The 16639-nt window shown below is 36.5% G+C and overlaps 1 protein-coding gene across 2 annotated transcripts in view; it reads left to right on the top strand.

Annotated features, from left to right (window-relative positions):
* sntg1.L (syntrophin gamma 1 L homeolog) overlaps window positions 1-16639 on the top strand; it is a 279613-nt gene that overhangs the window by 247063 nt on the left and 15911 nt on the right. For both annotated transcript variants that reach the window (XM_018267984.2, XM_041566421.1), the window contains 2 exons: window positions 7760-7798; window positions 14921-15037. In XM_018267984.2, coding sequence (XP_018123473.1) covers window positions 7760-7798; window positions 14921-15037 — 156 coding nt within the window. The remainder of the gene's footprint in view (window positions 1-7759; window positions 7799-14920; window positions 15038-16639) is intronic.

Consider the following 16639-nt stretch of genomic DNA (forward strand, 5'->3'; position numbering starts at 1 on the left):
TAAGCATTGGCTCTAGTAAAACTATGCTTTAGGGTTTTGCTTGTATTAGTATGATTATTATTATTTTAACCATTAACATTATGATTGTTATTGGGTTTCAGGGACAATTTGTGTGTCTTCTTTCTCATGCAGTTTGTGATGTACAAGAACAGCTCACTGGCAGAATTCACCTTGAAGCTCCTTCTAGTTGCCTCCAAGGCAAAAGTGACAGATATAAATTAAGCAGATACTTATATATAGCCAGCCGTAGACTTGAAAACCAACTTATGACATGTCAAGGATTGTAACTGGCTGAAACAAATAGTCTCTGGTTTGTTATATTTTTCAGTCAGAAGTCAAGAAGTTAAGTGGGAGCTGTATTAAAAGCCACCAAGTTATTCCTTCATTTTACATATTTTGTTACATGACACTATTTGATTCATAAAAAAATTAAATCATAGTCCCGTAATACAGCTGGTTTGATGTGCATTGTTTAGAGTGCTTATCTCTACCTATAAACAGTGAACAAGGCAGGTTTGTTCTAACGAAATGTTGCTGCTCTCTCTCCTTATTAGGCCACACCAGTCCGTCCAATATAATATATGCAAAGAGGAATAGGATGGAGCACACAATTCAGCAGATTTTACTGCAAAATATTTATTAGCACAACATGTTTCGGATCTTCACGGATCCGTGAAGATCCGAAACATGTTGTGCTAATAAATATTTTACAGTAAAATCTGCTGAATTGTGTGCTCCATCCTATTCTTCTTTGCATATATTATCTCTACCTATACCAGGCGCATGTTTATAAGAAAGAAGAATGGTTAACTAGTTCCTAAATGTATTATGATACAGGTCCTTCCGACTATTTTAGAGTCTCCTGCCACATATTTAAGTTTGTACAGCTGTTTTTTTTAATCTTGTATGTGTTCGGTTTCTTTTGTTTGTTTGTTTTTATTGCAGTGCATTTGCCAACAGTTCTCACCCATTCATTATATGCTATCTAACCAATACCCAATCATTTCTGATGTTTCCAATGGAAGCTAAGGTAATAAATACTGAATTGGCCTCAAATCCCTGTATAAAGACTATTCCTGCTCAAGTTGCTAGCAGGTTCAGATCAGAATCATGTTACACCTGTACACCATGATTCCCACTTGCAAACACTTTGGAGCTTCATAGTGATGGCCAACCATTGGCATTCTTTAGAGCTGGTGGCCATGATGAAGAACTTTTGCTTAGTTTGTCATTGTGACCCCTTTCTGCTTCTGGATTACAATTCTTTCTGCCTGAATCAACTTTCACAGTCTACAGATACTACTATTTCTCACCTTCAACTATATCTTCCCTTGTGGTGCTTTGGATTTCTCTCTAAAAGACAAAGTCAACACAAACACATAAATGCCATCTATATGATGGTATAAGAATCTGCAGTTCAAAAGCATTTCATTTGTGCCAGGATTTAGGCAATGCAGCTGAACCCCTAGATATTTTTTATTATGTAGTGTTAGGTGTGTGCTCTTTTTTCCAATATTTTTTCTTACCATAAGTGGTTTGTAGAACATGCGGTGTGTGATTAGATGGGTTGAACTTCAAACTATATATATATATATATATATATTATGTGTGTTTTTGGAAATAGCCAACACATGAAGGCACTTTAGTGATCTAAAGAAGTAAGACACATTTATAATAATTTCCATTAATCGTATAGTCCAAACCACTGATTACATTTCCACATCATCTCCTCTGAACTGTTTATTAAGTTTTACTTTGGGTTAAATATGTTTAGTAATTTAGGTTTTATCCAGACTAGCATTGACTGACATAGCATGCAGGTATATTGTGCAACACATGATGGATTTGGGTAGCTGGGGGAAGAAGTCAGGAAGGACAATTACATATATTCTTGGTCACCATGATTTTTTGAACTTAAACAGAGTATTTTATACATCTTCTGGGGAAAAAACCCGGCCCTTGTGGGCCCCGACGGCCCACACTCGTTCCACATAGTGACCTCCTCCGCTCCTGACCTCCACCTGGTGGCTCCGCCTGGTGGCTCCGCCTGGTTTCTCCACCTGGTGGCTCCACCTGGTTGCCCCGCTACTCTGCATCTTGCCACACCCAATCCGCCTCTTGCCCCATCTGATCTACCTCTTGCCCAATCCAACATCTTGTCCTGCCTGCTCCACCCAATTGTCCCTCCCACAAACGAGCTCGACATAGGAATGCGCCGCAAGGGTGGCGAGAGAGGGCAGAGGGGGGCCTGCGACTGGGGAGGGGAGTGGGCCCTGACCCCCCTAGTCCGACCCTGATTTTATTTACCATATAAACAAATAAGACTTTGCCACTAAAAACTGACTGTAGATAGGTAGAAAGCAGATGCTCTCATTAGTGGAAAATAGAACTTTTTTTTTACTAATCTTTGCACTTTTTCACCGGATGCTACAGCTAATAGTCCCAAACTATGCTGTGGTTCAGGTAATGGAAAGTCTAAGAGGTCTCATCAAAAAAGGAACTCCACTCTCTCAGTATTCTCCTGCAGTACATTTTCTTTCCACAAAGATACATTACACTGAGAAACAATAAACTTTATCTGTTGGGAGCAATATTAATCTCCTACAAATTATTACATACATATACAGAAAAACAATTAGATGAAAAATAAATGGGGCATGTACCTCTTACATCTTGGAGCTACCTTAAGACAACTGATGTGTTTTCTTTAGAAACTTATACCATGATTTATATAAACAAGCTGCTGTGTAGTGATAATATATTTTTATATGACGACATTTATATGAGAACAGCCTATTCCAATGACGGACAAATGGTTATGTGTCAGAGTGTAAGAATAATAAAATCTAATAACAAATGCCCCTATCATTCTGACGTTGCAATAACCACATGCCCAAGGCAGGAAAGGTGAAGGGAGGGGTAATGTTCCCCCATTTATTATTTCTCTTATTAATGACACCCAGTGATGAGAGTCCACTTTGTAAGTTACTGACAGAATTCAGAGTGTCAACAGATAGTAGATGAGGCCCTTTTGTACAGAAGTGCTTTCTTCATTTACTGAGTTCCTCCCTGTGTCTGGTTTTAACAGATAAAGAACTGCAAGGCTGAGGGACAGTTGTAAGCGGGAAACTATTTTCAGTGCAATATCTGTAGCTAAGAACATTCAGTTCTCTTCCAACATTTTGGGAGGGTTCAAGTTATATAACGTATGTATGTGTACTCCCATTTTAATCTATAAAAGCTTGTGAAAAGGGAAGTGTCTTTGGCAAAATGCTCGTGGGACACTTCGGTGTAACATGATCATTTTCCCAAGGCAAAACCATTAAAAATTCTTTGTTAAACTCAATAAACCTCATTCCATTTGAAATAGCCTTATCTCGATGTTTTGCCTTCCATATAACGAGGTCATAGCAATAAAATTATCAACAGTAGCCATGGGGGTAGTCATTCGAAGCTGAAAAAGGAGAAAAGGCACAGGTTACTGAGCAGATAATAGGTAAGCTATGTAATATACAACGCGATTCTAGAGTTTATCTGTAATCTACTATGTATCCTGTGCTTGAATGACTGCCCCCATGGCTACACAGCATCTTGTTTCTATAAATTATAATAGTGCTTCTGAAGCAAACACACCAGTCTTACCAGAGCAAAGAAACAGTTCATTATATTTGTATTACATTTAACCCATTACATTTTTAATGTTCCTTTAATACAGCATATTAAAAATAAAATTGGAAAAATGCATAATGAAGAGAAAAAATCGAATTCTTTTGATGCATTCAATTTCTAGTTACCAGGTCTAAGATATGATGGATTACAAGCACATGGCATTGCTTATACTTAGTCTTCCCTGTGATTAATCTATCAATAAACTGCCCTAGTTTATTACCTGTAATACAAATTATCCTACCTGTAAATAGGTTCTGTCCTACCTTTTTTTAAGTTGTGGCTAAGATCTATTAATACAATGGTTTAGATTGTCATTGTGATATAGTCTTTACTTATCCCTGACAATTAGTGCACAAACTATTAAGCAGAAGCAGAAAACAATGCTCAGTCAACTAGATATCTTTCCAGCAATCTTTCAGTCTAAATGCTAGGAGCTGTTTTTTAGTAACAGTTGGAGATGATCCCTGACTCTGAGCTCCTAGATAGCAGGGGCCCAAGCCAAAGGGAAAGTTAATTTCTACATTGATTTTTAGTATGTTATAGATGAACATATTTAAGCAACTTTTTAATTGGTAACCTATTATATGATGAGTCTGCCTATTTCCATAGAAGATAATGAACTGTTTACTGATCTTTGCAATACTGAATGAATGCATTTAAAACTGCATTATATTAAATCATGCACCATAAAAATTGATCCATGTACAGCAGGTAACACCAATTAGAAATAGTCTAGAAAATCATTGAAAAACCCCTGTATCAGCATTCCTACACTATATGGTGCAAGAGGACATCAAGTTACTGGGGCTCATTTATTAACGCAGCGCAGCGCTAAAAAGAGCGCAGTGGCCAGACATTTGCCCAGCGCATGCGAGTATTTAATAATGTAGCGCACGATACCTTAACAGTGCGATTTGTGCGCTAATGTAGACACAAGACAGGTGCGACGTGTGAAACTGCGTATCAGCTGTCGCAGTGCTTATAATAAATTGTGCGCACAGGAAGATACCGCAAAGGTAAGGATTAGTTGTGCTCATGTATGAATGCGCTGCTTTAATTAGTTGCGTCACATATTGCGCATATTGCGTTCACTTAGACGCATCTGCATTTGTTTCTGTGCTAATATTTGTTTGGTTGCAAAGGTGTTTAGCCTACCTGATACCCTTAAAGGAACCTTGGTCAATATAAACATGTTGGGTGGAAGGCGTGGTTAATATGCACTTTACAAGGGTTGTTCATCTTGAATATACTAGCGCAGCTGGGCAGGAATGCGCATTTTGAAGAGCGTTACTATTACGCCACGAAGAGGCAGGCGTAAAAATTGTGGTGCTGTTGCCCGGGTGCAGTTTTGCACATATACAGACGCAAATCTGCGACGGCCGCAGTGCAAGCGCATTGTAGCCACGCCCACAGCCACGCCCCTAACAACCACGGCATCGTTTGCGACATAAATGCCCAATCTTTTGCGCAATGCGCATAAACAAAACCATCGCAAAAGCTCTGTGTTATGCGCAATATCACGCAAATATATTAGCGATCACGCTTGTGATGGCGCAGACAACCTTTTGCGTCCACTTATGCGCTGCGCTGCTTTAATAAATGAGCCCCACTGTGTTTGTATAGCATGCTGTGTTTGTATAAATATATGTATGAATAACAAGATGTTGAGGTTAGACACCCAGTGAGAGGAAAATAAAGATTATAGAAGGAGTAGCAAGATTTTATCTAAATTGTCAGGCAACGCAGTCTCATGCTGTCTGGGTAGTGGAATAATGTTGCATGTCTTTCCTTTTATGGTTGCATTGCCTATGTTTGACTTTCTTCCTCCCACTGACAGACTCTGTCATATTGTTCACATGGCAAAGCTGTCAGTTTTTATGTATATGATGGACATACTTTCTTTTCCATCACAAAATGCTGCATTCTGTCTCCAGCTACTGTGCTGGTAAAAAGGGTGATCTGATAACTGTATTAAGTTTGTGCACTATGTGGCACTTGTTATATTTTTATTACAAAAGGAGGGACCCTGCTAATAAAATGATATAAGATGTTTATTATATATGGTTGTTTTTTTTCAATATTTTACACAAAACTTAGCAGCATATGTTTAATTTACAGTAGTATATATATATATATATATATATATATATATATATATATATATATATATATATATATATATATATATATATTATGCTATTTATGGAATAAAAAAGAGCGTATCACATACAGTAATAAGGCACAGCTGAACTGCTATATTTATAGCAGTGAATCTGTTTATCTCTTGCGTCAACAGGCAAATCGGATTTATAGTTGCATTGAATACCTCAGTGCTTTAAAGATGCCTTCATACAGTACTTTGACCTAATTCTTGGAACATATTTTATACAGATTTCCACTCCATTTACTGTAGCTTTCTGGTCTTTATGAACTTTAAACCAACTGTACATTTCTAAGCAATGTCACAAATATCTGTTATCCATATGCAAATAGGTTTATGTAATAAAAGTGTTGGTTTCATTAAACACTGGGCACATTTGCCCCTGAGCAGTAACCCATAGTAACCAATCAGTGGTTAGTTTTATTTTCAGCCAGTTGCAGGTAGAACAAGGAAAGCCAACACATGATTGGTTGCAGTGGATTACTGCCTAGGTGTAAATTTACCCAGTGTTTACAAATGTGCCCATGTCTATAACCCATAGCAGCAAATCAGATGTTTGATGTTTGCTAACCAGCAAATGCTACCTGCTGATTCTGAGTTGTGAATTACCACACTGGTAGCAAACTTTCCTCCATATGTAATAAAAGACTTATGTTTTTGCAACTGCAGTAACGCATCGCAACCAATATGATGTTTGCCTTTAAACAGGTGACCATTAGCCTTACATTCTATCTGTAAATAAACACTACCACTCACTACTTGACTCAGCAACACCCAAAATGTATTTAATAAATCATGGGCAGACAATCTGAGGCTGTGATAGAAGATGCCTGGAAAGTGCACCACAAGACTACAAATGCACCACCAGCATTCTGGCACATTATTCTCAAATATGGCCCTTTCATATCTAGTCTAGAAGCAAAGCTGGATGCCAATGGTTCATAACAGGAGCTTAGAGCAAAATAGGTCAGGCAATGCTTACAGTTTGAATATGAGTTGTGAACAATGCAGGGGCCAATTAATTTGAGTACTGATTTATGTTAAAGGAACAGTTAAGTGTAAAAATAAAAACTGGGTAAATATATTATAATATTTAGTTAGCCAAAAATGTAATCTATAAAGGCTGGAGTGAGTGGATGTCTAACATAATATCCAGTACCCAACTTCCTGCTTTTCAGCTCTCTAACTCTGAGTTAGTCAGCGACTTGAAGGGGGCCACATGGGTCATAAATATTCAGTGAGGTTTTCAATTGATCCTCAGTAATTGGCTCAAATTCAAAAGCAAACCGTTATGACCCATGTGCCCCTCCCTAATGTACTGATTGGTTACTGCCTGATAACCAATCAGTGGAAACCAAGAGAGCTGCAAAGTTATGTTCGACATCCAGTCACTCCAGCCATTATAGATTACATTTTTGGCTAACTAACTATATTAGAAATATTTTTTATTTTGCACAGCCTATCTATTTACCCAGTTTTTATTTTTACGCTTTAAATCCTTTAAAGCTTACACAAGGTAAGCAGTCACAGCAGTCAGAATTGAATGTGGGGGCCACACAAGGTAGACCCATGGACCAACAATTGGAAAGCCCTTAGGGGAATACAAATATTTTATTATAATGCCTTCAGAGTTTCTGTAATAGTGGTTACTTACTCCACTGTGGACTCGGCTGGAGTAACCATAGTTACACAACCCTGATTTACTCTCCGGACCAACATTTTCTCACATTCTAGAGGAAGCTTCTGGAGACTAAACATGACTTTACCAAGTCTAAAGATCTTAACTTAGTTTCTGCAAATGATTAGTTCAATAGGCAAAGTGCACGGGTCTTGCTGTATAAAATATTTAAAGCCTTGTTTTCAAAATCTATAATTCCTTTGTGCAATACCTCTTAAACTTTATTTCTGTTTCTTTTTCTTTCCTGACAGATTAAAAAAATCAACAGGAACTTTCCTGTAAATCAACAGGTATGTTCTATTATTCCTTCTGTTGTCAGTATTCAAGATTCTCCTTGTATGCTGCTTTACATCTCTTGATGTTTTGGAGCATATCTGTCTGTGATTTTAGATGGCTGGTCTTCCACCTCTCGCTTATTTTTTCTTTACAACAACATTAACATGTATATTTCTCATGTTTGTGTTCATGTCATTGCTTCTCTTTGTACCTCTCTCTCTGGGTACAGGTATCTCTAAATCTTGGTCCTTATTTCAGAAAGTTTATTTTTCTTTTTGCATCACTTACATACTTGTTATGTTTGACATTCTTCCTCTGTCCTTCTTTTGTGTGTTTCTCATTTGTTTCTTTCTTTGATGATACACACTCAATCTCTGCATGTGTGCTTGTATCTATCTCCTTCCAACCCATCATTGTATTTCCCTCTGCAAATTCATGTAAAATATCTCTACATGTCTATTAGTTCTATCACACCTGTTTTCCCCCTGTACGTCTTTTCTGTTCCCTTTTTATGCATGTATTCCCTATACAAATTGTTCCCAAATTGTGGGTTTTGGTTGGATATGCATTTGCTGTCCAAAATATTCTATAAACTATGACTGAATGACAAACTCTGGTATTTTCTTATATCTGTATTAATTTAATGTGCTAAGAGCACCCTGTTCAAAGTCTGGACTTTTAAGGAGGACCTGGCCAAAGGCTGAACCTTTCATTTAATTTTTAAATATTTTTATTGGCATTCATAAGAATAAACCACCAGATTAACATATGACGATGTTAACAAACAAGATTCTAATATACGTGTCACATATGTCAGTAGGTATAGATTGAATTCAGGTGGTGTTAGTCAATGGCAAAACATTATGAATACAATGATACAGTCAATGAAACTTGTAGTATTAATAAGATAACATGAATAAACTTTCAAAGTATATAAACAGAAAAAGAAAAAAAAAGGAAAACATATATAAATTTCTAAATTTGATCATAAGAATGTCTGATTTCTTGGGTGGAAGAGGCATGTTAATGGATTAGGGCTATTCCACACGGGGAGATAGCGACGCGTTTGCGGTCGCGGCGACAAAGCGCCGCGACAGTCGCCGCGACAGGCGCAGGCGACAGTTTTGTATGGGCGCCTATGTAAAAACGCCTGTGCTAACCACACGAGGCGATGTGCTTTTCAACAGTCGCCTGAAAATGCCTTGCCAGGCTTTTTCAGGCGACTGTTGAAAAGCGCATCGCCTCGTGTGGTTAGCACAGGCGTTTTTACATAGGCGCCCATACAAAACTGTCGCCTGCGCCGGTCGCGGCGACTGTCGCGGCGCTTTGTCGCCGCGACCGCAAACGCGTCGCTATCTCCCCGTGTGGACTAGCCCTTAAGCTTCAATGAGATGTTTAGAGAAGAGGAAATCATCCTCTCAGTCTTTAGCCACAAGGAACTAATAAAGGGACAAGACCAAAGAAAATGAAAAGTATCTGGATTAAGACAATTACATTTGAGGCATACATTATTAATGTGACTAGTATTTATACAGCGTATACAAGTTTTATAAGCCAAATGTATAAGAATGTGAACAGGAAATGTGCTTTGACTTTGCATTCTAACAAGAAAATGATGAAAACAAAAAAACATTGGGTCCTTGCTCTGGGACACCATTACAAAGACTTGGAATTTTTTGTTACTTAAAACAAGGGTTTCACTGAAATTCATTTTTGGATGAAGCATAGTGTACTGTTCAGATGCCAAGCAATGGTCTGACTTCAATTTGGAAACATACTGGCACACATTCTCACACCAGTATCCTTTAGTATTAGGAAGAAGATCCCTTGAATGAAACTTTGTAGCTGTGAACATACAGAATATGGCACAAGATCATTTATGTTAGGATAGATAAACACAGGAGATACTTTTCAATTAAATGGCTAATTACTTTATATTCACCAGCACCAAAGTGTAATGGAATGCTTCTGTAAAGTGTTGATAATGTATAATTGCATTATTAATCAACTAATATTTACAGACACCAGTGATGCCATTGATAAATGTCTACAAATGTGTATGTCACATAGTGCTTGTCTTTGTGTAGGGGGTTGTGGTCTCTGTCGTCACTCCTAAGTTATACAGTATATCAATATGACAATGCTGAGTTAGAATGTTAGTGCCAGAGGCATAATGGACTGGCCTAAGGGTAGTGCTGGTACATAGTAATGAGCAAATCTTTCCCATTTTAGTTCTCTTAAGAAAATTTACAAAATGGTAAAAAATTCATGAAATGCATTCAAGTCAATCGGCATTTTTTTCACAGTAATTTTTTTTAGCACGACATACATTGAAATCAATAGGGTTTGTTCACAGTGACTTTTTCTGGTTAACATCTACCCTGTGTTCCAGGTGGATTGCCTTAAAGGGGGCTTCACCTTTAAGATAACTTTTAGTATATTTTTGAATGGCCAATTCTAAGCAACTTTTAAATTTGTCTTAAAGGGGAACTAAAGTCTAAAATAGAATAATGCTAGAAGTGCTGTATTTTGTATACTAAATTAGTGCAAAAGAAGCCTAATAAAACAAATGATTTATGCTTTCAAAGTTGGCCACAGGGGGTCATGATCTTGTAACTTTGTTAAACATTTTTCCAAGACCAAGCGAACAGTGTGGTCTGGGCTTCAGTTGGGAGGTTAGGTTTAGGGATCGTCATAAATTATCAAAACAGCAAAAGTCAAATAATCTGACTGATTAATAATCAGAATATGCACCGAGTATGAGGATACAAATCTCTACACGGTTGCCGGCTGCTCTACAGGGAAACAAACAAAGCTGCTCAAGTTCTGGAAAGTAAGGTGGGGGGCTCCCCCCTGCCATTTGAAAGTATGATTGTTTCCCTGCAGAGCAGTTAGTGACCGTCTGAAGTTTCCTATCCACAGCAGTCAGAGCAAGTAAAACGAAGGGGGAATTTCACTGCACACAGTCAGGTTTCTTATAAAAGTGGCCACATTTTTTTAATTAAAGTATATTGGAGATAGATCTCTTTTTTATTAAAGAAAAGTAAAAATTTCAATTTTATTTTTTTGCCTTTACATCCCCTTTAATTTTTTCTTTTTTACAGTTTTTGAATTATTTTCTGCCTTATTCAGGCTGTTTCTAGGTTTCAAATGGGGGTCACTGACTCCATTTAAGAATTCAATGCTCTGTAAAGCTACAAATGTATTGTTATTGCTACTGTGTATTACTCATCTTTCAATTCAGGCTCTCTACTATTTATATTCTTGTCTCTTATTTGAATCAATGCATGGTTGCTAGGGTAATTTGGACTCTATGCAGCCCAATTGCTGAAATTGCAAACTGGAAAGCTGCTCAATAAAAAGTGAATGTATTCTCTGTGATATGTCCATCTGCATCATAAGGTAACAGGACAGGCAGCTGTTCTATTTAAATGTCACATTTCTGTGTGTACTAGTCATTTGGGTGGTGACATTTTCTTTGAGATGAACTGAGGCTTAAAAGACCTTTCTGTTCTGTATGTAACAAAACTTGTGGCACAGGCTAATGTATGCCAGTGGGAAGAACACAAATAACTAGATGGAACTAATCTTTATCAGTAGTTTAGCTTACAAATATGCTTTCTCTTCATAATAACACTTTTTCACAAGCTTCAGTAACATATTTTAGCATATTTATTAGTGAAATTATGTTCCCGTCAAAAGATATATGTTCATCCACTAGTATCTGTCTTGAGAATCAACAGCTTTTCTGAAATGTGCCTGTATATATAAAAGTCAAGCATGAATGAGAAAATGGGTTGCTATGTAATACAGTTTATATGCTTTTTACCTTAGCTAAGTAAATAGAACAATAAGGATTAATAATACAGATTAACTGAAATGTGAGTGTTGGGCTTTACTAAGTTGACATTATTTAGGTGTCTGTATAAAAGAATAGGTTTTGAAGAAGAATGTTGGGAAATTTGCATATTATATTTAACTATTGCTTGAGGCCATAAATATACTCATTTTTAAACAAAGGTTGAATTTCTATTTTACCTTTTAATAGAGATATCCCTATATTATTTATGATCTCTTCCACAGATTTCAAGACAGTTGTCTTGTGCATCTTAACATTTTGAATCAAACGTCAGTTCACATTTTAAGTCCCGCAAATCCAATTTTTATTAATCTTGGAATGATAACATGCTCATTGCAGTGGAAGGCATCTTTGCTTAACCCTACCGGTGTCATTGCATTCTCATTTTACAGCTCAAAAATAGTAACTCACTCACAGCTATTAGATGGCCTCAGAAAATATCATAGTTCATAGGACGTTTGCTCAGATATTCCTGTTCAGATTTTTTTTTGGTACCAGAATCATACACAGTTTAGTAACCATCTAAATGTCTACTGAATATTTTGTAAACTTCCAGAAGAAAACTCAGCTTAGTAAAATAGTAAGTTGAAAAGCATAGTAAGTTGATAAAAGAAAAATGTCCATCAAGTTCAACCTTTTAATTCTATATATGACCTGCCTAACTGCTAGTTTACACAAACAAAAATAATAATAATAATGAAAACTCCTGAACTTTCCTGCTTACTTGCACTTGTTGTATTCTGCCGGCAGTTCAGATTTTTTTTGCTACCAGAATCAAACACAGTTTAGTAACCATCTAAATATCTACTGCATATTTTGTAACCTTCCTTAAGAAAACTCCACTTAGTAACATAGTAAGTTGCAAAACATAGTAAGTTGAAAAAAGAAAAATGTCCATCAAGTTCAACATTTTAATTCACACAAACAAAAATAATAATAATAATGAAAACTCCTGAACTTTCCTGCTTACTTGCACTTGTTTTATTCTGACTGCTTTTAGAGATACTCTCCTGCAGATATATTCATAATAGAGGGAGCTGGAGATATCACAATTTGAATTCCTTAAGTCAGTCTCGTGTGCTCAAAAAAGCAAATTATTTACAATGGTCACAAACTCTGTAAAAAAATTGAATAGAAAGTAGTACTTTGCGGCAAAAAAGTAACCAATGTTCCTAACTGGGTATAGTTTTGTGAATACACCTGAACAGATACAAATTTTTTACACCACCAATTTCCAAAAAAGGGTAAATATTTAGTTAATAGTTCATATTCTACTTATCATGGGCCTATACAGTAAATTCTTATTGGCTTTTACATGAACAATGCCAAAAGATGCCAAAGATTTAAGTAGGATTTTTTTTGCGTTTAATAAATATTGAACATTCCAGTTTTGGAAACCCTATTTTGAATTCTTGAGTTCTAGCACAAGAATTACATTAAACATTTTAACCCCAAAAATTTAAATAGGAATTTTTTTGCGTTTAATAAATATTGAACATTCCAGTTTTGGAAACCCTATTTCGAATTCGAGTTCTAGCACAAGAATTTCATTAAACATTTAGAACGTTGATAAATCAGCCCCACAGTGTAATGCTTCTCCTAAGTGTTTATTGTTATGTAAATAGCACTAATGATTATTATTAATATATAATATTTACTCTATTCATGGCTCCATATGATTTTAGGGGCATTGCCCTAAGCAGATTCACTTTTCTTCTCTGCACTTACATAACTGAGATTGAAATCTCCCCACTTTTATTAATACAGAGTTCCCTAGCATTTTGAATGTGCAGACCCCTTTTAAGTTTATATCTGTATTTCTTACAATAACATATTCTATATGCTCCAAAATAAAAAAAAATTGTGATGAGCGAAACTTTGTGAAACTGCAAAATAAATAGTGTAATGGTGAAAAATTCACAAAACCCATTGGAGTCGATGGGTTGCTAAAAATATTTTACGAGCAATAATTTTTATGCGCGTGACAATTTTGTTCTCTTCAAATGCAAGTATTTGGACGTTTTTTCTTATGGCAACTTATTTAATCCAAATGCATTAAATTCAATAGGCATTTTTAATGGTGACTTTTTGTCTCTGTGAAATTTTTGTCTTGGCAACTTTTTTGTTGCGGCAAATTTTTCTATGGGCAAATATTTGCCGCAGTTTTGTGAAAAAATGTGCAGATGCCGAAATGTGGAATTTCTCTGCGAATTCGTGGCTGCTGAAAAAATTCGCTCATCACTAGAAAAAATTCAACATTTTAAAAACAACATGAAAATGCAGTAATGTAATATTTATGGTAATATGGGTTTCAATTTTTGACACTTTTCTGCTGCAAGAAGACCTGCTGTGATAATGCAGAAATGCGTACGTAGGGTGTATTAAAATAACTCAGGTGCAAGTTCATTTTGTTGCCATACAAATTCTGAATGCAGAGAATGAAAACAAGGACAATTTTATTCATTCATTGGTGCATTAATTAGCAGACTCCAAGGTGCATTTTGTAAATTTTTCTTAAAACAGCTGCAAAACATTCCAATAGCACATTGTGTACTATATAGCATTTTTGAATTGGTACAGTGCACCTTACAGGAGTATTGGTCTCAAACTTTTTTTTATTGTCCATGATTGGTGTCAGAACCATAAAACTGTATCACAATTTTCCAACAGAATAATGGTCTAACAGCTTTAGTCACAGATTCTGATGCAATAAGCCCCACGGACACTCATTTACAGTGTTCACAAGGGTACTATCATTCAGACAGGCTCCTAACAACTTGAAATACTGTAGTACCAGTGCTCCTACCAAGCCAAACATTGATGCATAGGAACCCTGGAATTACAACCATAAATTTCCAGCAAGTTGTTTAATTAATAGCAATAGAGTAAATTGGACACTAATGTTATTTACATTGTGCACATTCCCTCCAGGAAGTGACGCCACCCTACTTCAATTTCTAAAAGGCTTGTGTTAATTAGGGCACACGTTGCACTGAGTGTTACCAGTTGTATGATGTAATTCTGGGAGGAAATGCTGCATTGTGGGTAAAAACATGGGGATTTGTGTCTGAAATTAGTGATGAGCCACTTTAGTGAAGAGGCTTGATGTGCCCTAGTACAAGGTATGACATGTAAGTGAAAATAATGTTACTCTCTCTAGTTGTTTACACAACTTTACTGTGTGATGTATTAATGAGTAAAGTATAGTAATGGAAATTAAGCTAAGCTTTCTGTTACCAATACTGGTTTAAACATTGTCATTTTTTCTCCTTGTCAGATAGTGTTTATGGGCTGGGTAGAAGAACGAGAGCAGGATACTCTCAAAGACTATGTATATTCACCAAAGTTTCTGGCATTAAGAGGGTCTTCACTCTACAAATTCAATTCCCCTCCTGTAAGTATCTTTAAATAAGAATATGATGTAAGCATAAAACCATTATTAGATTTTTAAAGGGGAACCAGTTCTGAAATGAAACATATATACTGAAGGGGGATATTTATCAAAGGTTGCGTTTGTGAGGTTTGTAATAAACTAACAACTCAAATGGTTGCTTATTTATGAAAAAATCCAAATGTAAAAAATTGATTTGAATGTAATTGAGGAAAAAACTCAAATTTATTGAGTTTATTGGCTAAAAAAAACCTCATACTTCAAGTTTATCTAATTTTTGATATTATTTGTTCGTCATCCATTGTCTGGGATATAGAAGATACCAACGTGGACAGATCCGGTAAAACAAATAATAAAGAACATTCAATCAAAATGAAAGGAACTGAGGAAACAAAACTCAGTATTCCGAACAAATGGACGGTCTCACACTTTACTGTAAAAAATGCAAATGCCTAAAAGATAAATAGCCCTTCTGCCCTTCAATGCCTCTCAGAGATCAGCAACTGCATGATTCCACTAATAACCCCTGTTCTGTTCATCAGAAAGAATCTACAGATGAAGCAATCTGGATTTCCCAATTTGTTGCACTGTGTCATGCCATGCCATTTTTTAGTGCTAGGTCCTGCCTCTAGATGGTGCTAGAGTGCAATGACCTTAGTTATCAAAAGCAAGGTACAGAAAAAAATTGCACTCTAGTACCATCTAGAAACAGAACTTAGCACAAAATAATGGTGTCTGGACAAAATATGAAGCCCTGATGGCTTCATCTGTATCATTGTCAGGACTCGCAAAGCTGCAGCTAGAAGCTTCTGAGGAATCACTGGTTCCAAAACTAGGGAAGTCCTTTACTTTGTTTTGGTTTGTTTCATCATAACTACAACAGAAAAAGTGTAGCAGAAAAAAAAAAAAAAATCCAAATAAACATATTTCATACAGGCACACAGTTCTGAATTTCAGAATCAGGGTAGCACCTGGCAACTGCAAAGGACAAGTGCAGAAAACAGAATTTAGGCAAAGTGAAAAATAGTCTACCTTACATGTAATGCACAATCCGAGGGTGACCCTGTTTTACTGTGGATAACACCAACAAGACTGAAGCAGATTGGGCCTATCTGACAGCTCCACGTGGCCATTTGAGTTAACCATTGCAACTCTCCCTGTATGGCAAACATTAAGATCAGAGAGTAGGAACCACTCTTTAGACTAGGAAGGAATACACCTACTAGGTATATGCGTTATCACATTTTCCATTTTGGGAGACTGACAAGTGAGGGAACATGAGTAGCTGTCCTTCTTCAGAATGACCTGTCTACTGCAAATTTAACAATCTCAAAAGTGCTGGAAGGGCACAACAGTAAACTTAAGAGGACCCTGCCACCACAGATTTCTTAGAAGAAAAAAATAAAGATTGCTTGGAAAGCACAAGCACATGGGTATGCTGTTGTTTAGCATATTTATGAATGTTTGGAGGGTTCTACTCAAAGGGATGAAGTGGAGCTATTCCTGGATAGTGGTGATATGGAGAGATCCAGGAAAATAGGATGGGGGCATAAAGTCCCGATGCAATTGTTTTTCTAATCTACTGCTATTGTAAATGTGGTTCAA

The sequence above is a fragment of the Xenopus laevis genome, chromosome 6L (genome assembly GCF_017654675.1).
Source record: "Xenopus laevis strain J_2021 chromosome 6L, Xenopus_laevis_v10.1, whole genome shotgun sequence".
Lineage (NCBI taxonomy): Eukaryota > Metazoa > Chordata > Amphibia > Anura > Pipidae > Xenopus > Xenopus laevis.